Source organism: Lissotriton vulgaris, chromosome 11, assembly GCF_964263255.1.
Source record: "Lissotriton vulgaris chromosome 11, aLisVul1.2, whole genome shotgun sequence".
NCBI classification, from domain to species: Eukaryota; Metazoa; Chordata; class Amphibia; order Caudata; family Salamandridae; genus Lissotriton; species Lissotriton vulgaris.
Genome location: NC_141699.1, coordinates 209,287,293 through 209,309,823, shown reverse-complemented (window position 1 = coordinate 209,309,823; position 22,531 = coordinate 209,287,293). Strand labels below are relative to the sequence as shown.

General features: G+C 46.4%; 1 protein-coding gene across 3 annotated transcripts in view; it reads left to right on the top strand.

The window, feature by feature from the left end:
• Positions 1-22,531, top strand: part of TRPV4 (transient receptor potential cation channel subfamily V member 4) — a 619,663-nt gene that overhangs the window by 509,225 nt on the left and 87,907 nt on the right. For all 3 annotated transcript variants that reach the window (XM_086943119.1, XM_086943118.1, XM_086943117.1), the window contains exons 11-12: positions 11,569-11,734; positions 13,488-13,554. In XM_086943119.1, coding sequence (XP_086799245.1) covers positions 11,569-11,734; positions 13,488-13,554 — 233 coding nt within the window. The remainder of the gene's footprint in view (positions 1-11,568; positions 11,735-13,487; positions 13,555-22,531) is intronic.

Genomic DNA, 22,531 nt, shown 5'->3' with positions numbered 1-22,531 from the left:
GTCTCTGCCATCAACTGATTGAAATCTTGGCAGAGTGCTTGGGCCTGAGGGACAGCTCTATTTACCCTTGGCAGGAGGGTGAGTCCCCTGGGGGTAGATCTATCCAGCTGTCAATCGCACTCATCGAGGTAGGAGAAAACGTTAAATCTATTGGAAATTTCTAACGGGGTGAATGGAATCAGGTGGTCCATTCTCCTATTCCCCTGTGAATGATCCTGCCTCCCCGGAAGCGTGCCATAGTTCCTAGCGTGAACCGTATTCCACCCCAGGTCATTCCCAATGGGCATAGGTCTAGGAGCGTACCCCGTATAGCAGTTGTTAGATGGAATAAACATGTTGCGCTGTGGAGGGGCTTGGGCTCCAGGATAGAATGGGGGGTTCACCAAGGATCTTGGGTAGAAGTATGTTAAATCGTATGGGACTATGGCATTGGTCCTGCTACCCACGGACCCATTCAGTATGAAGCCAACAGCCTCAGGGTCCCTGAAGTTTATTACAATAAGGTCACCATTTAGATTTTTTTCCCTGCTGCCCAGCCAGGGGAGACGCCTGACATGGATAATCTCTCCATTAATATGATATGGGAGTGGTCTATTTTGTCCTAGCCAGTGCATAGTTTTATTTTTCAGCTGTGAGTACCCCTCCCTTTTCCCAGCCTCTAGGGGGGGGGGGAGACTCCTGTGAGTACGACCACAAAGGGCACTGCATCGGGTGGTAATTTGACATGAGAACCCTGTATTTTGTCGTTCATGGAACAACCCTGCCTACCCCTCCCTGAGTGCCAGTTGTGAGTCGTGGAATTATACCCTCCCCTCTGAGGTTCGCTAACAGCTTGGGCAACTGATTTTACTACAAGTGACTGGTAAATCTGTTGTTGAGCTCGCTGAGGTGCCGGCGCTCTCAATTGGGTAGTAGCAAGATGATTATTTGCTTTGTTATTGCTTTTGTTATTGTTCTTATTATTAGGACCCTTGGGGACAACCGTGGTGGGGACAGGGGGAATTGGGAGAGTTGGGGAGTGGACTATGACCGTCAATGGAGGGACTGGCTTAGCCGGATTCATGGGAGGCCCAGGCCCCACATTCTTGCCAAACAATGACTCTATATTCCCAAGCCGCTGTTTCACCCTTTTCAAAATGTCCAGTATTGGGAGCATAAAGGACCTAAGTAGATTCTCCATGGGATCCCAAGGGGTACCGGACAACAATGCCTTTTCTAGTGGGGGTGTTGCTGACCTTACTTCTCTTAATAGGTCAGAAACAGGAGTTGCAATATTAGTGTCCGGGACCACAGATGCCAATGGCACTAGAGCAGATGTTACTATGGCCTCAGCTGTGGGAACGGCTAAGACATTAGCTTTAAGGGATTTACCGAACTCTGAGTGACTGAGCTTGTGCCTCTGGGGTGCCCCCCCTCCTTATCCTTTTTGATGGAGGCAGGCCAGGAGCTTTCGGTGCGTGAAGCGACTTGCCCTTCCTTTTTGGTAAGTCCCTAGCTGGAAGGGAGTGAACATTGGTGGCAGCAGGTCCTGTGTTGGAAATGCCTGGAGCCAACGCATCGGATAAAGGTACAATGTTTACAATATCAGATGGGGGCGGAGTATCTCTGAGAAGTATGGGGAACTTATCTAAGGACAAAGGATCCTCACTTATAGTATCCTGGATATTGTCAGGCAAGGTGAGTACAGGCGCTGTGTCCAGCAAGGGTGTGTTCTTCAAACATTCAATTGAACGGCGGCGCTCGATCCTGCGCTTCGCCATCACATTCTCCTTCTCCGCGTCCATAACAACCCTGGAAAAGTATTTCTCGAGGGTACCTTTAGTGCCCCCTGCAGGCACAGTCATGTCAGAGATAGTTGACATGGTAGGCTACTCCTACCTTCCAGTAGCCTTGCAGTCTTCAGTGGATGAAAGAGGGGTGGCCCGTCCCGTCCTCCTCCGTCCCCGGACGGCCACAGACGGTCCCGCCCTTGTCCCGGGCTTCTCCCGGTCGCGCTCCCACGCAGCGGGTACAGAGTGATCTTTAAGTAACGAGGGACGTGATTGGCGGGGGGCCGGCAGGGAGAGCAGCCCAGCTGATGGTATTGAGGCACGCAGGGACTCCTGGCCCACGGAGTCCCTTCCTTCAGCTCGCAGCCCTGCCGGTCGGATGGAAAAAAAGCCCCTTCTGTTGCAGCAGCTCCCGCAGTTAAAACCGCGCTGCGGGACCCGCGAAGCGGGTCCGGCGAGTAGCTGCCTTTGACCCCGGTGGCTGAAGGGCTGTGAGCTGGAGCAGCAGCAGGGGGGTGAGTTCGCTGGCGAAATCCAAAAGGAAGAGTCCCGCTAACAGATTCTCCGGGCCCCCGTTTAACTCCGTGGGCGGGGGGCGGGGCCGGCAGGGAGAGCAGCCCAGCTGATGGTATTGAGGCACGCAGGGAGTCCTGGTCCATGGAGTCCCTGCCTTCTGCTCGCAGCCCTGCCGGTCGGAAGGAAAAAAAAAAGCCCCTCCTGTTGAAGCAGCTCCCGCGGTTAAAACCGCGCTGCGGGACCCACGAAGCGGGACCCGCGAAGCGGGTCCGGCGAGTAGCTGCCTTTGACCCCGGTGGCTGAAGGGCCGTGAGCTGGAGCAGCAGCAGGCGGGTGAGTTTGCTGGCGAAATCCAACAGGAAGAGTCCCGCTAACAGATTCTCCGGGCCCCCGTTTAACTCCGTGGGGGGTGGGGGGGCCGGCCGGCAGGGAGAGCAGCCCAGCTGATGGTATTGAGGCACGCATGGACTCCTGGTCCACGGAGTCCCTGCCTTCTGCTCGCAGCCCTGCCGGTCGGATGGAAAAAAAGCCCCTCCTGTTGCAGCAGCTCCCGCGGTTAAAACCGCGCTGCGGGTCCGGCGAGTAGCTGCCTTTGACCCCGGTGGCTGAAGGGCCGTGAGCTGGAGCAGCAGCAGTCGGGTGAGTTTGCTGGCGAAATCCAAAAGGAAGAGTCCCGCTAACAGATTCTCCGGGCCCCCGTTTAACTCCGGGGGGGGGGGGGGCGGACCGGCAGGGAGAGCAGCCCAGCTGATGGTATTGAGGCACGCAGGGACTCCTGGTCCACGGTTTACCTGCCTTCTGCTCGCAGCCCTGCCGGTCGGATGGAAAAAAAGCCCCTCCTGTTGCAGCAGCGCCCGCGGGTAAAACTGCGATCGGGTCCGGCGAGGAGCTGCCTTTGAACCCGGTGGCTGAAGGGCCGTGAGCTGGAGCAGCAGCAGGCGGGTGAGTTTGCTGGCGAAATCCAAAAGGAAGAGTCCCGCCCGCCTACCCACCTTGAGAACACACACACCACCATCAAGATGTACCTAAACTGATTGCACCTAGGCATCTTGATGAAATCCAACTGCGTTCTGTTGAAAGGTCCTCCAGACCTCCCAATATGACTCATGGTAACCGCAGTTCTATTTCCGCCATTCATTTGTTGACACGTAACACACCTCTGACACACAAATTCCGCCACCGCACAGAACCGTGGATTGTACCACGTCTGTCTGAACACTCGCACCATCGCATCCCTTCCAAATTTACCGCACCATGAATCTGTCTTGCCATTGGGCTCAACAACTCCTCCGGCAACACCGCTCTCCCATCAGCTGAGACCCAAATGTCCACATCTCCTTTCACACAGCCTGCATTAATCCACACATTCTTCTCATGGTCTGACGCCTGTTCCTGCATGCACTTGAGTTCATCCCAAGTGTCTGCCATGGCCAACATCATGTTGAACTTGGTTCTTTATTGGCTCCCATCTATGCGACTCTCAGTAAAAGAACAACCCTGTTCAGCACAGAAACATACAACTTCATACGGGTAGCGGTTTCCAAGTGACACAAAATCCGTCCCCTTTCCATGAGCCGTGCACTTTAGAACAGCAATTTCTTTGGGACGTTGCAAGGCTTCCAAAAGCAACCTAACAAATTCTCCATTCCGAATGGGTGATCCAGACTATGTCATATAACCTCTCTGGGACCATAACTGTCCGAAGTCATGAACCACACCAAACCCATACTGGCTGTCAGTGTAGATGGTGATCTGAATTTGATCTGCTGCCAAGCAGGCACGAGTCAAAGCAATGATTTCAGCCACCTGAGCGGAGTGTACTCCTTCCAGGCACGCAGCTTCAATAACTCCTGTAATGGTACATACAGCAAACGCTGCTCTCAACTGACACACACTGGGCCAGATGTAGGTGGCCATTTACCGACTGGTAACGGCCGATTTCGGCCGTTACCGACCTTTAAATGGTCATTCCTGATGTAGGTGCCCTATTTTACCGATTCGGTAAATTTACCGAATCGGTAAAATACCGAATCGGTAAAATACAGAATCGGTATTTTTACCGATTCGGTAAATTGGAGATGTAGGTGGGACTCTTCTGAGTCCCACAGGCCTTACCGATTCGGTATTTTACCACCCAATCCAATTGGGTGGTGAAATACCGAATCCAGGTGTGCATGCACATGTGTGTATGCACACCTGTGCCATGTGACAGACAGACATGTCCTTAGGGCATGTCTGTGTGCCACATGTCACACGTGCCTGAATTGGGGGTGCTAGAGGGTGTCAAAGTGACACCCCCTGCACCCTTGCAAAAATCGGTATTTACAGAATCGGTAAATAACGAATCGGTAATGACCATTGATTCCTATGGGCTTCAATGCCCATAGGAATCAATGGGCATTACCAATTCGGTATTTACAGAATCGGTAAATACCGAATCTTAACGATTCAGTATTTACCGATTCTGATTTACCTACATTTCCCCCTCTCTAATTTACCACTTCTTAAATACCGAATCGGTATGATTCGGTATTTTAGAAGTGGTAAATTAGAATTACCTACATCGGGTCCACTGTCTCTTAAGCATGAACCATCAACAAAGAAAATGTCATCAGGGTCGATCAACGGTTCATAAACAATGTCAGGTCTCTGTTTGGTGCAAATTTCATTGACATCAAGACACTCGTGGTCCTCACAATCTTCATCAAGTGTGTTTGGCAACGGCATCAAGGTAGCAGGATTTAAAACAGAACACCTTTTAAGGGTCACATTCTCCGCAACCAGTATTACCTGCTCGTAGCGTGTGAGCCTATTATTGGTCAGGTGCTGTGTCATGGTCCTGGTCATCAACAGTTCAACAGAATGTGGAACATATACTGGAAGCTAGTGACCCATAACAATGCTGTCACACCTTTCAATGCTGACACCCGTTGCAGCAACGGATTTGAGACATCTGGGCAACGCTGAAGCTACTGGATCTACAGTAGCTGTAAAGTAGGCAACTGGTCTACAGACACCTCCATGATCTTGTACTAGAACTGCTAAAGCAAACCCTTCTTGTTCACAGCAAAATAGTGAAAAAGGCCTTTTGTAATCGGGCATCCCCAGCGGCGGAGCACGACAAAGGTCTTCTCCCAACTCAAGGAAAGCCTTCATACAGTCGTCATCCCATCGTACCGGATCACTCACATCCTTGTGCGTCAGCCTCTGCAAAAGCTTTGCCTTCAATGAGAAGTTTGCGATCCACTGACGACAGTAGCCAACCATCCCCAAGAACATCCTGACCTCTCTCTGAGTTGAAGGCACCATCATGTTCATGATTGCCTCAATCCTGTCGGTGACACCTTCCTCTTACCTTTCTCTATGCAGTGACCCAAATACTGCACTTCATTCAGACAGTACTGTAACTTATTCGGCGACACCTTGTGTCCATTTTTTGCCAAATGATTCAGTAAAGCGATGATATCAATCCTACATGCATCTTCAGTTTCTGACACGATATGGAGATCATCTATGTACTGGACAAGAACAGAGTTCTGCGGCAGTACTAGACTCTCAAGATTCTTTTTCAGGATCTGATTAAAGATTGATGGACTCTCTGTGTACCCCTGAGGGATACTACACCATGTTAAGATGCAGTTTTCCAGCCTGAAAGCAAAAATAAATTGGCTCCCCTCATGCAGGGGTATCGAGAAGAATGCCTGACAAAGATCGATCACAGTGAACCACTCAGCTTTGCACGGGATCTGAAACAGAATTACAGATGGATTCGGTACCACTGGACAACAGGGAACAACTATGTTGTTCACCCGGCGCAAATCCTGCACAATCTTAAATTTCCCACTTGGTTTCTGCAATCCCATAATAGGCGAGTTACATGGATTGCCCATTATCTCTTTCAGAATTCCCTGCTTAATCATGGACTCAATCACAGGCTTAATTCCTGCAATTGTTTGAGCCATCAAATTATACTGGGGTGTTCTTGGGAACTCAATATTATGCTTGATCTGAATCTTAACTGGCTCAACTCCTTTAATCAATCCTAGATCTTCACCGGTAAAGTCCCACACTTCTGGGGAGACTGAGTCTCTCAAGTCAAGTGGAAGTTCTTCCACTGTCAAAGCAGGGTACATCTCTATGCACACATGCTGATTCGCGAATTTAAAGGTAGCATCGTCATCATTTGTCTGCAGGTCTACTCCCTTGGGGGTGCAGTGGATAGTACAATTGAGTTTACACAGGAGGTCTTTTTCTAGTAAACAGACAGGACTCTAATCGCACACCACAAATTGATGTCTGTCCTTAAACATTCCTATTTTCACAGGAATTGGTTCTGCCAAAGGGTTTGTCATTTTCCTGTTTGCAACACCTACAACTTGGATTGTTTGTCCCGAGAGGGGTAGGTTGGGGACTACTGCAGATCTCACAGTAGAACGGGTAGCACCAGTATCAACCAAAAAGATGGTAGGGTGGCCATTAACATCAGCTTCTACAAATGGTCCCCTCTGGTCTACCTCTAAGACTGCCCCAAGTGTGCAGTCTTCCTCCCCCCTCAGGCTCCGTCGTGCCAACTGGTCTAAGTAACAGTCATCGCTCTCATCAAAAAAGGCATCTGCTGGTAAACCCGAGACCCCGACGAGCTCCTCGGTGGCTGGGAACCTGCACTCGAGGAGCCGAAGTACCCCCTTTCATCGACTTGGGCTTTGTCACTGTTGTTGTTGTCACCTGAGGCGCCTGTACCTCAACTACCTCTTTCTCCTGCTGCACTTGATTTGCAGGATTGAAGGGACACTCGCGTCTCCAGTGTCCAATCTTATGACACTGATGACAATCTGTAGTCTTTTTCAGAGATTCCTACTCTAGGTTTGGAATCATCTCCGTTTCCCTTTTTCTGACCATTCTGTTTCCTTCCCAGAGTACCTCCTCCTGACTGGGTTTGACCTCCCTTGTCAGCAGTCTGCATCTGGACCAACATTAACTTGTCCTTAAGCTTTTTATGTTTCGAGTCTATCTCATCGCTGCAATACCTCAGTATTTCATTCAGCGGCCTGTTCTGCCAACAAATCAAATGCTGCTGGATCATAAGGCAAATCTCAGGTCTCACTCCTAGGACAAACTTCGAAACAAACTGTCCTATGTCTTTCGGGTCCATTACATCCAACCCACTGTACTGCTTAAAGACTTTCAACAATATTTCATAGTACTCGTGCACAGTCTCCTTTGGTTCCTGAACTGTCCGATCTATTTTCACCCAATATATATCCTTTGATGATACCTTTGACTTCAACCACGTGATCACCTGTTCGTACTTCTTCATAACAATTGGGGATGGACCATTTGTGACAGCATCTCTGTCCAGTTAGGAGGTAGGCCATTCAATAACGATCTTACATGCTACCCACAAGTCTCCCAGAACCACAATATCAAACAAAGCGTTCAAGTCAATCCACAACACCTTCGAAATCTTGACAAACCTCTTAACCTGCTTGTGCCATTTGACTGGGCTTTCCCTCAACTTCGGGAAGTCGTTGGTGAATGCTGCCATGTAACCACTACTCCAAGGCACATGCACATGGCTACCTCTCGCAAGGGGTAGTTACCTATTCCTGGTGTTCCCCCTCCTGGGGGAGGTGTCTCTGCCACACTCTTTTTAACACTCTTCTTCTTGGACCATCTTTCTTCCCTCTTGTCGAGCCTCATCCACACTCTCATCCCTATGATCAACTCTCTAATGTGAGTCCTCAGTCCAATTATTCCCTTTTCGTCTAAGTCGTGATCAGTGTACTGCAATCTGTGGCCACTTTGTAACATTTTCGTTTTAGACAAGTCCACTTCATACCTATTTGCCAATTCAGTCAACTTCTCATGTGCTGATAGTGCCTTGCAGGTCACATCCTTTGCTACAAACAACAACTCGTCTGGCTCATTAAGGTCTACTCTCTCTATGGGAAGGTTTCCTCCTACACTTTCGTCCACTTCTGCTTTCAACCGCATTACATCTAACCTCTCTACCCTTATTGCTGCTTGAAATGTTTCTCGACTGGATGAGTCACCTGACTCCCTGCATTCACTATCTTGTTCTTGGCACCTACTCATTTCAGACGTACCCCTAGGAGTCATCCTATTCTGAGTCATCCTATTCTGAGTCATCCTGTTCTCAGCACACCCATTGTCCCAATCCTCTCTGGCCCTGGCACTCTGATTCGCTATAGGCGAGTCCCACATCATCAGGTCAGGTCTCAACTCAACTAGGGATTTCAGCCTCTGGCCTCTTAGATCCATGTGTCCCCTGGATTAGTCCACCATAGCTGGCAATGGCGTACTCGATTCCACAGGCTTTGGCAATTGACTCAATCCCCCTACTACACTGTTCCTGCCAAAGCTGGTACTCCCTTCTATCTCTGTCTGTGGTGGATTTCTACTTCTCACCTGCTCTGGATTGTATACTGACACCATGGGACCTATCGTAACCAGTACTTTAAGAGCATCCGGCAACCTCTGACACTCCCTACATTCTGTATTTCCCCTATCGAGAGCTTCCCTGCTACTTCAGTACTAGGTGGGGCTTGTGGTTCCCTACTTCCCTCTTTTGGAACCGATTCCTTCTCCATAGCCTCCAGATTATAAGGAGGTGGTCTCTCAGATAACATCCTTTCTATCAAACTGTCATTGGTGTCACTGTCGTCATCCTCGGCACCCTTTTTCTGTGCGCCTCCTGACTTAACCAACAGTGGATACAATGTATCCCCCTCAATTGTCTGTACTCTCCATCTTTTCTCCAATGCATCCCATCGCGTATCTTGGAACGCCCTAACTGACCTCTTCACTCTTTCCTGTCTTCTGTCTCTGTTCCTTTCATGTGCCGCCCTGATCCATGCATTCAATGCCTCAAACTGTGTTGGTCTAGGTAAAGGTCGTAAAGAAGCCATAACCTATTTCAACTGATATAACATCCAATCTGAAAGTCCCGTATCTGGGAAAGGTCAACTCCCCATTTCCTTCAGTCAACTTGCACCAGTTCTCAAGCCACAATATAGTATGCAAACCCACATTCTTAGCCATGTAATGAGCTGGAGTATCCTCAGGGGGAGCCTCTTCTCCCCCCCGGGGTTCTAACTTCTTTTTCTTTCTGAACAAATCTCGCAAAACTTTAAATCATTTCATGATGAAAACCAACATTTTTCTCCTTTAATTCCTGATGACAATCCGCCAATCCCAGTGCGGCTTCACACCAACCGCCCTATCACAGCGTGGCACCTTTTGATGTCACAGCAGTTCCCCTCCTTTACAGTCCATTTCTCACTCACGTATACGTCCCATTCACACACTGAAATGATCACTTACGACCAAGCAATCACTTCGCTGACTGTACGTCCACAGTCTGACTGTACTTCCACAGTTGCGTAATTGTCTACCGAACTGGCAACTGTCTGTTCACGAAACGACCGGACAATCACCTCAACTGCTAGGTTACAAACACTCAGCAACTCACGACCACCGTCCGTTACTCACACACTCACACATTCGTTCCCCCTATCTCGGTCCAGCGGGCAATCAATGGTACCTCACGATTCCCTTAATGGTCGACAATTACTCTGGCTGTACAGTACACCCAACCCACTTAAGCTACTGCTTGAGCCTAAGATTTTCCCGGGCTGCGCGTGCTCACAGCCTGATCTCCTTTCATACAACAGGCATTCCAACGTCGCAAGACATCACAACACAACACAAACACCGCAATCTAACAACATATAATCCTATTCATACTCACTCTCCTGCGAACTGCTGCTTTTTGCTGCACAGTCACTCTCCGTCGATTTCCATGAAACGCCGTCTTCCGCCGACAATCCACTGGGCAATCATTCATTTCAAAGGATCACTAATTATGAACTAAAGTTTAAGATTTTATTACAAAGCCTAAAATAATTGAATGTACAAACATCTCAGCAAAAGGTTCAGGAAAGAAACCGGCACTAATACAAACATAATCCTACGCAAGAGTCTCAAACGACTCAGAATAAAAATAAAAGTCGGCTCAAGAAGCATTACGCATACTATGACAGTCCCTGCTTGAAGTCTGGACTGCATTTACAGAAAAGGAAAGAATGTGGTTAGTCTGTCCCTACACTAACTCTAAGGTGACATCCCTACTTAAAATCCCTCCCAGGCCAGAGTAAAGGTGTCAGCCGTGAAGACTTTCTAAGAAGTACACTCACTTTCCAGTAAATAGCCTAAGCTACAGAGCTCGTTCTAAGATGCACCTTCCTAAACCCTACTCTGCCATAAGGTCCCCGAAGACTACTCTAAGACTGCATACATCCTGCTCTTCCAACCCTCTCTCTCTGTCTCAGTCTACTCCAATGTGCCCTCCACCCTCGGGGTGCTGTCCCTAATACAAAATCCCCAAGCCAGCAGGCAGGCCCTAAAGCACGCCCCTCTGGGCAGGTGTCGGTCTGTGGAGTTTTCCAGCATGGCACGTCTCCATCAAAAGTCCGTTGAGGTGTCCTTGGGTCCCAGGCACCCTTTCCGCCAAATGTTGCACTCCCGCATTCCTGGATACTCCTCTGTACTCGCGCCTACCATCCTAACTCATAAAACAATGCATTATTTAATTGAACAAGCTACATGGCCTTGCTCCTGCAAACCGAAATACATGAGACCCAACTTTGCACGCATTCGAAGTTACATTTCAATATTCGCGGAGACAGCCTTTGCCGAGGAGAGAATCATTTCACTTTCAACTAAGGCTAACTAAAGAAGTTATAGTTAGGCCTCTATGGCTTCTTCATGTCCCAGGCATTTACACGTTTAAATGCATTTCTAGTATAACATGAGCATTGCAATTCAAAATCATTTCAACTGCATTAGTTAATTTTCATTTCTAAGGCAAAACATTCCGAACGTTAGCATCACTCCTTTCCCCACTAAGCAACTTATACGTGCAACTATAATATGGCACGTCTGACCTAATGCAGCATTTTACACATAGGACCTTAATTTCTCGACATTACCTAAGACACATTCTTAATTAAGACACTATATTAGGCTTCAACTAACATAAGCATGCAACTACACATTGCATTGATTTCGGCCTAGTACTACATTGCTAAGTCACACATCTAACATGATCCTCTAAATATGATGGTACTGACTACTCAAGATTATGGTGCACCCCTACAATTTTCCAAATAACATGGCGCTCTCACACTTCTTTTAATTTGTTTTATCTCTGCTGGTTTTGACAGGGTGATGCTTGCATTGACCAGACTTTATTCTCTTGCAGCTTCATCTATTCAGTCCTGGTGATTGTCTCTGCAGCATTATATTTGTCTGGCATCGAAGCTTACTTGGCAGTCATGGTCTTTGCCCTGGTGCTTGGTTGGATGAACGCCCTTTATTTCACCAGAGGGCTGAAGCTGACCGGCACATACAGCATCATGATCCAGAAGGTTAGTTTCTGTCTTGTTTACGACTTTAGCGCTTTGTTTAAAGTTGTATCGAAAAGAACATTAAATACCATCAACAGTAAATAGAAATGAGTCCTTGTCACACAACTGTCGGGTATAAGAAGCCCTGATGTTACTCTGTTACTGAGCCTGTTTTAGAGTTGTCGGAACCAGCTTGATGCAGTGGCAGTTCCTCTGCTATGACGGAGGAGCGTCGCCCCCACCCCTCCTTTCAGCTGCTTCAAAACATTAAAGCAAATAAAAATAAAACGATAATAAAAAAATGTTATCATCGTTTTATCTTTCCTTCCTTGGCCGAGTCTGTGTGGGGTGGCAAGGGATCAACAGTCACAGGAGGGGGGAGTGGTATGCACTGGTATCAGGGCATTTGTGGGTTTGGCCGACCGTCTCAGGACAGCGAAACCGACATGCACACTGAAGCTGTCTCCAACCCGAGCTGCGTTGCCGGGTTGGAGACAGGGGGCACAGGTTGCCAGTATCCCAGGGAGCACAAATTCAGTCCGGATTGGCTGCAGTGGAATGGAGCAGAAGAGCACGATGCAGCAAGCTGCAGGTACGTTTTTTATTTATATTTATTTTTTATTTTATTTGTTGTCTGTCTCCCCGACCCCTCACCCCCTGCTGCCCGCCACTCTTCAATGACACCAGCCGCTACTGGCTAGATGCCAGTGTGTCTCATAACATTTTTAACCTTACAGATTCATGTTTATTCAGCCTGGCCCAGTACATAACGCAGAGAGCAGGTGCCGATCATCCACAGTGCAGATCAGGGGGTTACTTCCTAGGAGAGTAAAGGTAGTAATAGTTGGAAGTAGTGTGGCTCACTGGTTAGAGGCGGCAGACCCGAGAGCAGAGGACGGCCCGGGACCAGGGTTCGATTCCCGACGCGGCAGGTTTCTGGACCAGGGTCAGCGGACTCGATAATTCTCTCGCCTCGGTGCCCACTCTGATCAGCGATCACACTCGGCAACTCTGGGCATTAGCTTGCCTCATCTTCACTAACGGCCCCACCAGACCGCCGGGGATGCCTGGTCTCACCCTGGAGATACCCACTAAGGGACCATCTCTCAGGGAAGCCAGGAAGGGTTTCGCAGCGGTCGAAGCGCGGAGATACTCCTCCGGGAGTCGATCCTAGCGCTATATAAACCTGCAATTAATTAATTAATTAATTAAGCTCTTTATGGTGTTGAAGGCCAGGACAGGGGCATAAAGGACCAATGAAAGGCTAGAATTTCCAGTGTTACCATTCTAGTTTTACTATTTCACTGCTTTTTATTTGTAACTTGTATTTGCTTCCTTAGACATTGTTTGAAATTTCAGAGCAAGAATCAATTTTACTTTGTTTTCATATTCACTATGAAATTACATAAGTTGGGCCAGAAAAACACAGTCCAGTTTTGTTGTACTCGGCTGTAGACCTTTTCTCTGGTACAGTTTTTCAACTTAATGGTTTTTGCCACTTGCTGAACAGAATGGTCTAATTGACCATGTGTTTAGTTTTAACATTAATGTCAACTATAGTAACAGTGTAACAATTATATAATGCAGCTCTGCTTATTCAGGTGTCACTCTCAACCCCTCTTTGATGGTTTACACCATCATCGTGGAGGATCGATCAATGAGCAGCGGTGTAATGACCAGTATTGACTGCAGATTCCTGCCTGGAGAAATGGGACACATGTTTTGACAAAATTACAAAATTGTTGAAAACTAAAATGCCCGCTTTCTATTGCAGATCCTCTTTAAGGACCTCTTCCGCTTCCTGTTGGTCTACCTGCTGTTCATGATTGGATATGCCTCAGGTATGTAGTCAGAATGCATCATGGGTAGGATTCCCTAACAAAGATAGAACAATTGGAATGCATCAATGATAAAGAAAATGATGTGGAGTAACAATGCACTCTGAGTGCAGGAGAGACACATTCCACATTAACACTTACATACATTCTCTCTTCCCTGATAGCAATGTTGCTGATCATGTGGAACATTTCTTTTCAGGGTTATTGCATGGCAATGAATCACTGAAAATTGCAATGTGCCCATATTTAAAAATAGAAGAATTTAAAATACAAACCTCGAATCATCCAAATTTACAGCATGAGATGCCTTTCCAGATAAATTACTAGTATAAAAACAGACCAAACTAATCAAAATTAATTACGCTGGTGTTCTAAAATACTAAACAATATATGGACATATACAAATAAGGAAACCTACTAATATTAGGGGACATATGAGCTACCTAAATGAATATTCGTTATCTCGTATGCACCAAGTTCTGCACAATGAACATGCATAGCCCTTATACTCCAAGTTCTTAGCAAATTAATAAAGATTTCCACAGATAAAGGGCCAGATGCATCAAGCATCCATTTTGCGATTCCTTATTAGCGAAAAATAAGGAATCGCTAATAAGGAATAGCAAAATGGAATGCATCAAGCAATCACTATAAAAATAGCGATTCCTTAGAATTCCTTAATTGCGACTCGCAAATTGCGAGTCGCAATTAATGAATACCTCCCCATTCATTCCTATGGGCCTAGAGGCCCATAGGAATGAATGGGAAGACAATCTCAATTTGCGAATCGCAATTAGCGATTCGCAAATTGAGATTGCGAGTTCAAGGGTGCAGGGGTGTCCAAAGGACACCCTGTTACACCCCTGAATGTGATCTGTGCACATATGTTGCGCACACACATGCCCTTAGGGCATGTGTGTGCGCAACATGAAACTTTGAAAAATGCACAAAAGTGCATTTTTCATAGTTTTTGCAAATTACCATGAAGTTGTACTTCGTGGTAATTTGCGTGCCCTATTAGCGAATTCGCTATTTTTGATACTTTCATGCATTGCATTTAAGGAATCTCAATTTGAGATTCCTTAAATGCAAACAATCGCAATTTAGCGAATTCTCTATTTGCGATTTTTGCATTTGGGATGATGCATCCCAAATGCAAAAATTGCACTCGCAAAGGGCCAGATTCTGAGAATCTGGCCCTTTTGCGAGCGCATTTCGCTTGATGCATCTGGCCCAAAGATACTATACTCTTAGTCCCCAAGTTCTCCATGAACACTCCATTATTGCTGACCAAGGGCCATATGTATCAACAAACTCTTTTGCGATTCCTAAATAGCGATTTTTAAGGAATCACTATTTAGGAATCGTAAAATGGTATGTATGAAGAACATCGCTTTTTTTTAGCGATTCTTTAAATGCTATGGCAAAATAAGGAATCGCAAATCTTTGCTATTCCTTATTTTGCGAATATTTCATACATGCCAAAACATGCTAAAAGGCCTTTTGTGATTCGCAAAGGCCGAAATTCTTCGAATTTCGGCCTCTGCGATTCGCAAAAGGCTTGATACATATGGCCCTTAACTCCCTGTTCAAGTCAATTACGAGAGAAGCACGAGGCTTCTAAAATATATATTTCACTTTTCTCAAACGTTTAAGGAGACTAGTGCTAGGGAACGGGCAGCTAAAGTGCTAGGGAACGGGCAGCTAAAGAAGAACCTGCACTTTACAGTATCATGTACACTCTGAAGAAAATATCTTAATAATTCCCTTGGGATTCAATACCAAGGAAATAAGTTCAACAGTGTGCTTGCTCTGAATCCATGTAGACCGCCTATAGGTGGGAAGGTTTATTCTAGGGTTCCATTCAGAGGTCATAAGAGCCTTGTAATACTGATAAAAAGTACATAGATCCCCTTCCGAATCAGCAACTTCTGACCATTTAAAGTGTGTAACCAGCCTTTTGTCTTCGACTTCGATGGCTGAAACAAGCAGGTCAAAAGAACGTTTTCCTGTATTTGCCTTTGCTATTGATAAAATCTCATGCAATTTCACCAGATGGTCAGAGCAGCTTCCGGCCAACCTGTTTAAATGAATCTAGAGCCTCTCTTTTTATATTGTAGAGTCCTGTTGACAATGAAGAAGAGCACACTTTCTGAGTTATCTAAAAAGCCTCAACCCGTTTTTAATAATCAACAATCAAACATTGATCTACTGCGCATCCACATGGATTAGTAGGCCGGCCTCCAGCCCCACCTTCACCTCCGGAATCTTTCATGCAGAAAGCCCATTTAATGAGACATCAGGCTCTAGGGAGGTTGGGATGGTATCGTTCTCTGAATGGTAATGCACGCGCACCCCTGCCCTGAGTGCCCAACTGTACTGATGTCTGGGTCCCTAATGCTGATTTTTGTTGTCATAGGCAAGCACGGATCATGCATGTGTGCCATGACATAGGCTTGTCTCACGGTTTTGGTCTTGTTGGACCAGGAGGGGTGCCCAAAGCGCTACCCTGATAGTGGTGGAAAGCGACTGTCTTCACTGGGAGTTAAGCAGCATGAGTGCCGTGGTGGCAGCATACAGTGTAGTGATCAGTAGGTGTGACCATATCCTTCCTAATGTGTGTCACTGGAGTGAGGTATACTGACACAAACATTTTTAAAGTTCCGATGCTGTGTGCTTAACTCACCCTCAGCGTACTTTGGTTTGGAATGAAGTGCTGTGAAGCACAGAGGTGTTGTATCTGCGCTCGGTGTATGTGTGCCTGGGAAGGGGACAATACAGGAGTAATGCTGTACTGAGCAGTGCACGGATGGTAAATGCATATGCTGGATGTATAAGAGCCTATGAGTGTTACCGTACTTGAAGGATGTAGTGTTATGCGTGCAGGATAAATGCATGTGCTGAGTGTATGCTTACCTGTGAGTGGTACAATACATGGAGGGCCCTGTGCATGCATGTTAAATGCATATGCTGGATGCATGTATGCCTATGAGTGGTTCAGTACATAAAGGATACAGTGCTGAGCAGTGTGTGCCCTGTTAAATGCTAGTGCTGGATATGTGTGCCTAGAAGTAGTACAGTACAGGGAGGACACAGTCTGTGCAATGCTTGTATGCTGACTACACTGGATGTATGTGAGCCTGTGGATGGTACAGTACATGGAGGGGTGCTTGGGTTCCATTCTGGGAGACCCAGGCCTGTACGGCGAGACATGGAGAGGAGATGGAGAAATCCCACCAGACAGATTTGTGTATTTCTGCATTTCTGGAAGCTGATAGTGTCAGACTGGGAAGGGGAAAGTAAGGCATCCCTTGCAGACTTCAAATGGGTTTTGATTCAGTGAGCGGTCACAAGAGCCTGAGAACAGCCCAGGAAGGAGATGGGGCTGATAAGAGAATCATAAAGGGTAGGGCCAGGGGCTCTGGGATAACCTTTTGATGCACTTATCACTGTGGCTGGCATCCAGGTGTGAATGGTACAGTACCTGGAGGGGGGCTTGGGTTCCGTTCTGGGAGACCCAGGCCTGTACGGTGAGACATGGAGAGGGGGTAGAGAAATCCCACCAGACAGATTTGTGTATTACTGCATTTCTGGTAGCTGATAGGGACACACTGGGAAGGGGAAAGTAAGGCATCCCCTACAAACTTCAAAGGGGTTTTGATTCAGTGAGAGGTCACAAGAGCCTGAGAACAGCCCAGGAAGTAGATGGGGCTGATAAGAGAATCATGAAGGGTAGGGCCAGGGGCTCTGGGATAACCTTTTGACGCACTTATCACTGTGGCTGGCATCCAGGTGTGAACTCTAGTCACTCCCATGGTCTGTGTTGTGGGATTATCAGCTTTGAAGACACTCCTGCTGTGACACACTGCTTTGCAAGAAGGTGAGGAAGAGGGAGCAGAGGAGTTTGCACTCAAAAGAAGTAGAACTCCAACATAAAACTTCAGAGACTCAGACCCTAAATCACATTTGGTGCCTCAAAATGGACTATCAGAAGGGGAGTTTGAGACCCCAAAAATTGTCATCTCCCAAGTAGCCAGATGGGCTGTGTGAGGAGGGGCAGCTCTGCAAGACTTGACTGTGAACAGAACTGGGGCCATGGCCTTCTAGTTTCCCTGCTGGATAAGAGGACATCAGCCTGGGAATCCAAGGCCATCTGCCCTGGAGCACCAGTGTCTGCATGCTTGCCAAGACTAGTTTGCCCCGTGAGGGAGAGGAGTGTGTGCCATGTTGTGCATATCCAGCTGAAGCCTTGCATATTGCTGAGGCAGTGGTCCTGTATGCCAGAAGGGGCCACCGGAAAGAAGTTGGACTTGTGGCAAGGGCCTTAGCCTAGTGAGTGGCACCCCATTACGCCAGGAGGGGTTGCTGTAAAATATTTTAATGTGCCTAGTGGGTAGGAGCCCGTGCACAGGGAGTTTCAGCTACCCAATATGTCAGAGTGGGTTAAGAGGATCTCCAAGAGCTGCAACTTGTGCTGCTCCCTCCTTGCCATGGGTGCACCTGTGCTCCATCATCCAGGCAAGGAATCCAAGACAGGATCATTGCAGCCACCCCCCCACTAGGAGACAAAATTAATGCATATTCCACAGGAGGAGCTGCAGACAGCCTCCGGACGCTTCAGGAGCGCGACCTCGAGTAGGGAAACTCTGCAATCGCTGTGAGCAGCTGCATGCTTCGGCTCACCTGAATTCAGTTCTACCCAATGTGAGTGCCCATGGATGGGGCGCACTTTAGATAATCTGAACGCTTTACACCTGGTAGTGCTGTTAAGACTGCTTTTGCTGTCTGTGCTGGGAAAATATGTTGCTAAATTAGGTCGGTAGCACTGGAACATTATTCACTTGAATCCAGAGTGAGACTCTGACTACTAGTGGTGCATACCCCGGATGTTACCAATAATGAATGAGGAATAAACACAATCACTAATTTGAGGAGGGAGTGGGCCAGGGAGCCGCCAAAGAAACTCTAAAGCCTCAACCTCAGAGTAGGATTTTGTAATTATTTATGACTGTTGTATTCTTCCTTTGTGCATGTAGTGGTAGAAATAAAATACTTCTCTTTTTTCATAAAAGTGAGTATTTGACTAATCCAGGATTAATTGCTGCTACTGCATGCATTTTGAGTTATACGTTTGTGTTCACTATCTTGTGTCCACACCTCCCTCTCAAGAGAGCCTTGGACTGCTTGGACCACACTACCCTGAAATTCAAGTACATGAGGGGCACATGACCCAGTTGCACAGGGTCCATAGTTGGTTAGGTACTGGGACATCAGGAGTAAAAGGCCTCAACCCCCACGGTTGGGCCCGGTAGCCCTTGCGTGCCCCGTGGCTCTCTGAAACGGGTTACGACGGGATGATTCATATGGGGCAATGCCCATTTCACCTATACAAAAACAGCTAAATGCTGAGAATGGATTGAATAAGGAGATATGAACAAGTAAAACAAGAACCTAGAAGTTTATATAGACCTGTGTAGAAGAGCACGCACTATACGGTTATGATAGGTGTGTGTTGCCAGGCTCCCCTCTGCCTCACATGGGACGTACAAGCATGGTTCAAGATAACAAATATATAATTTCAATCATTTATGCTGCAGTATCAAAAACTTCTAATGTAAATGTAGTCTGTTTGATCAGGTAGCTGTGTCTACTTTCTTTCCCGCATGACTGATCGGATAACACTAAAACCAATAAAAATCTTCCAAGTAACAGCTTGTACTTCGGTAGCCTTTCTCTCTGGGCAAGAGTGGCCAGGTCCTGCTCTTGATATTGTACTTTGCAGCAACCTCAGTGGCTTATTTGAGCACTTGGTTGTAGCTAGCATGGCACTAGTAGCATAGTTCATGCCCAAATTTTGCCAGTGTGTGGGTATACCGCTAATTCCCATCTGCTGCACAGGTTCTTTTGAACAGGACAAGTCTGATGACTCCTGAAGGCTAAGGTATTTGTGGAGCATAGCAATATTATTTGCGAATTCTTAAATTGCGAGTGCATGAACCCTTGATACATCTCAAATGCCATTTTTGCGGGCGCAAACGGCCGAATTTTGCCATTCGCACCGTTTGCGCTCGCGAAAATGCTTGATGCATCTACCTGCATTTGCTCTAATATCCAGAGGTAAGTACAGCATTGAAAATCAGATTAACTTTAATTTTTAAGATTCTAGAATGTACATGAGTCTTGGACTCGACTTTCAAATTTTTCATGAGGCATATAACTGAAAAGGGACATTTCCCAGATGTGTGAAATTGCGATAAGTATTCACAATTTCCCAATGTGTTACTGGTGACTAGATACCTTGAATTGGGATTTCCCAAAGGAGTGTCGGGAGAGTGTGGTCAGGGAATCCTCATTACTTGAAGTCAACACTTTTGATAACTTTGTGGGTATATGCAAACGTATTCTATGCATTTCTCACACGTACTTTCAGATCGAAAGTTACAACTGAGTGAATCGTTTTTAAGCGCTGATAAATGGATACAACTTGTCCGAGAAGTTCTGTTACTCATTGATGGTCAGAAAATCCAGCCACTTCCTTCATATATGTAACTCATGATGGATTTTGTGATATTTTTTTTTTTTTTGCCGATCGTACACCACTTCATGAGTCAGTTTGAAGAACTTTTGATTAGGAGTCCACTTTAACATTTATTCCCTGGAGAGACCCGTCTCTAGTCTTGATATATATTGAGCTCTTATCCAGTGTGCCAGCTTCATTTGCTTGAGTTTCCTTGAAGTTGAACTCTGCCCATTTCTAATAGCTTCACTCACAAATCAGCTCCACACTTTTGAACACCTCTGAAATAGTGGCATAGCTAGAACTACTTGATAGGGCAGGTCTTTTGCCCAAAGGCTATCTACTTGAATCGAGATGTGGCATGACTATCTCCCCTCCCACGGTAGCCCCCTCCTCAAGTTAATTACCTCACCCACGAAAGCAAAGGTAATTTTGCCCTATCTTTCTGCAAAATTTGAAAACGTGTCTTTCTTTACATTTGTTTATATTTCGGCAGCTTTATTTTTCAGCACCTAGATGGCCCTAGGGGTGTTACTTACGCTTTACAAATCTCTCATCAGCATCTTTTTTCTTTTTATTGTTCCCCTCTTCTGAAGCATTTTTTGTCGCTGGACCACACCAAGTGGAAAGTCATCTTCAATAGTGTGCAACCATAAATGTGTATATAAATGGGTAAAAAGTAGAAGGACTCTAGTTTAAGAATAATATAAAATGAACATAAAAAGTTTTGGTAAACTCCTGCTTGCAGCACGTGTTGTAGATCATATGCTGAACACTGTTCTGCTATCTAATTTAGGGTTTAGAATACTGCAACGTGGTTTCATTTGAAGCCTTTACACTTCAGGCAATCTCTGTTTTTAAACAACTGGGTTTGGCATGCCGAGGAATGTAGGCTTACCCGTGTATTGGAAAAAAAGTAAAGGTGCATGTCCCAGAATGCAATGCAATGTGATGTTGACTAATAAGCCTGTAATGGAGGAAAAGTATTCTAATCGAAAGGCTACCTGTCAGCACTGGTAGCCTGGTTTGCCATTGAGCACTGCTATGCTGGTTTGCCATTGAGCACTGCTATGCTGGTTTGCCATTGAGTACAGAGGCCTCGAAAAACCCCAATAACAAAAAACAATCTTTGTTTTCATCATCAATGCAGAAGAGCCGACATCAGTTGGTTTATAACCAAATATATTGAAGAAATATTTACACTACCAACGGTGAAATCCTTCTCAGTCCATCTCAAACATCTCTGTAGCGTCGGTTTATAGAGAACCAGAAGGAACGTTTTGTTGAAGTCCCCCACATTGTCCCCAGGTTTCCCGTAGCTTTCTCAGTAGTAGTGCCTCCCTCCTCTAACCGTCCCATTCTCTTTTAAGTCATGCACTGGTGACATTTCCTCTGTGCTCTCTCTGGTGGAAGACTCTTTGTTCAATGCTCTTGCTGCCATTTTATCTGTGTGCCATTCTCCAGTTGCTCCTGAATGTATCCCTTCCAGTCTAGCTGTAGGTTTTATGAATAAATTGTAAGCAAGTAAAAAAGTAATTTATCGTGACAGTGCTTTTCTCCTGAAAAGCCCGAACATTTGCTCGGTTCATCTCTTCCTTTGTTAACCTACATTTCACAGGTTTACATAACCCCCTATTCTGACTCAAAAAAGTGTAAAACCGTTTTAAAGTCACTTAGTAGGTATTGTAGTGTTGTGCGTGGGGCCCTGGCAATAACTGCACACGCACTCATGGGGTTACATTGGTGCTCATTAACCAGACTGACTCACGCCCAGAGCCCTGGGCTATTTATTATCTTCCCTGCGTGCCGGCCCGCGCGGACTCAGGGTCGGCCCACTTAGGCTACGCTTGGGGGAGGGTGTGGCCACGCATCCCCATAGGATGCTTCAACGTGAGCTGGCCCGATCACGGGCAACATTACAGGTATTTGTAGATTAGCCAAATATATATTTATATATTTTAATTTTCAAATCATCAAGGTGTAACTTCTAGATGAAGGCGCAAGTGGTGTAACATATGCCAAGGTTAAATAACGGCCTCTTTTTATCATTCTTGCGAAGTGACGTTTTCTCAATTTAACCTTAACGCCCCTCGCAGCAAAACATTTCCCTAACACAGCTTAGACTAAAGCGTACTTTAATATATAAGGAATATTTACAAATATGCTCATACCGCCACTCTTCCCCCAAGTTTTCCCCAGCTCTTCCGCCCCGCACAGTGCCAGACCAAGGTTAGGGGCGGCCATTTTGTTATGTAAGGCGGGAAGGCCAAAAATCCACATGCTAGCTTGGCCCTCTATCAAGCTGCCGGTACACTAGCTGATTGTTTTTAATGTGAGTGCTTTATAACCGATAATAACTGGCAGCCCTTGTGGGGTAGCACAGGAAACATTCTGCACCATTTCAAGGCAGGGGGCAAGGTACTGCAGGCAATCCATTAAAATTGCACCAAGCTGTAGAACAAG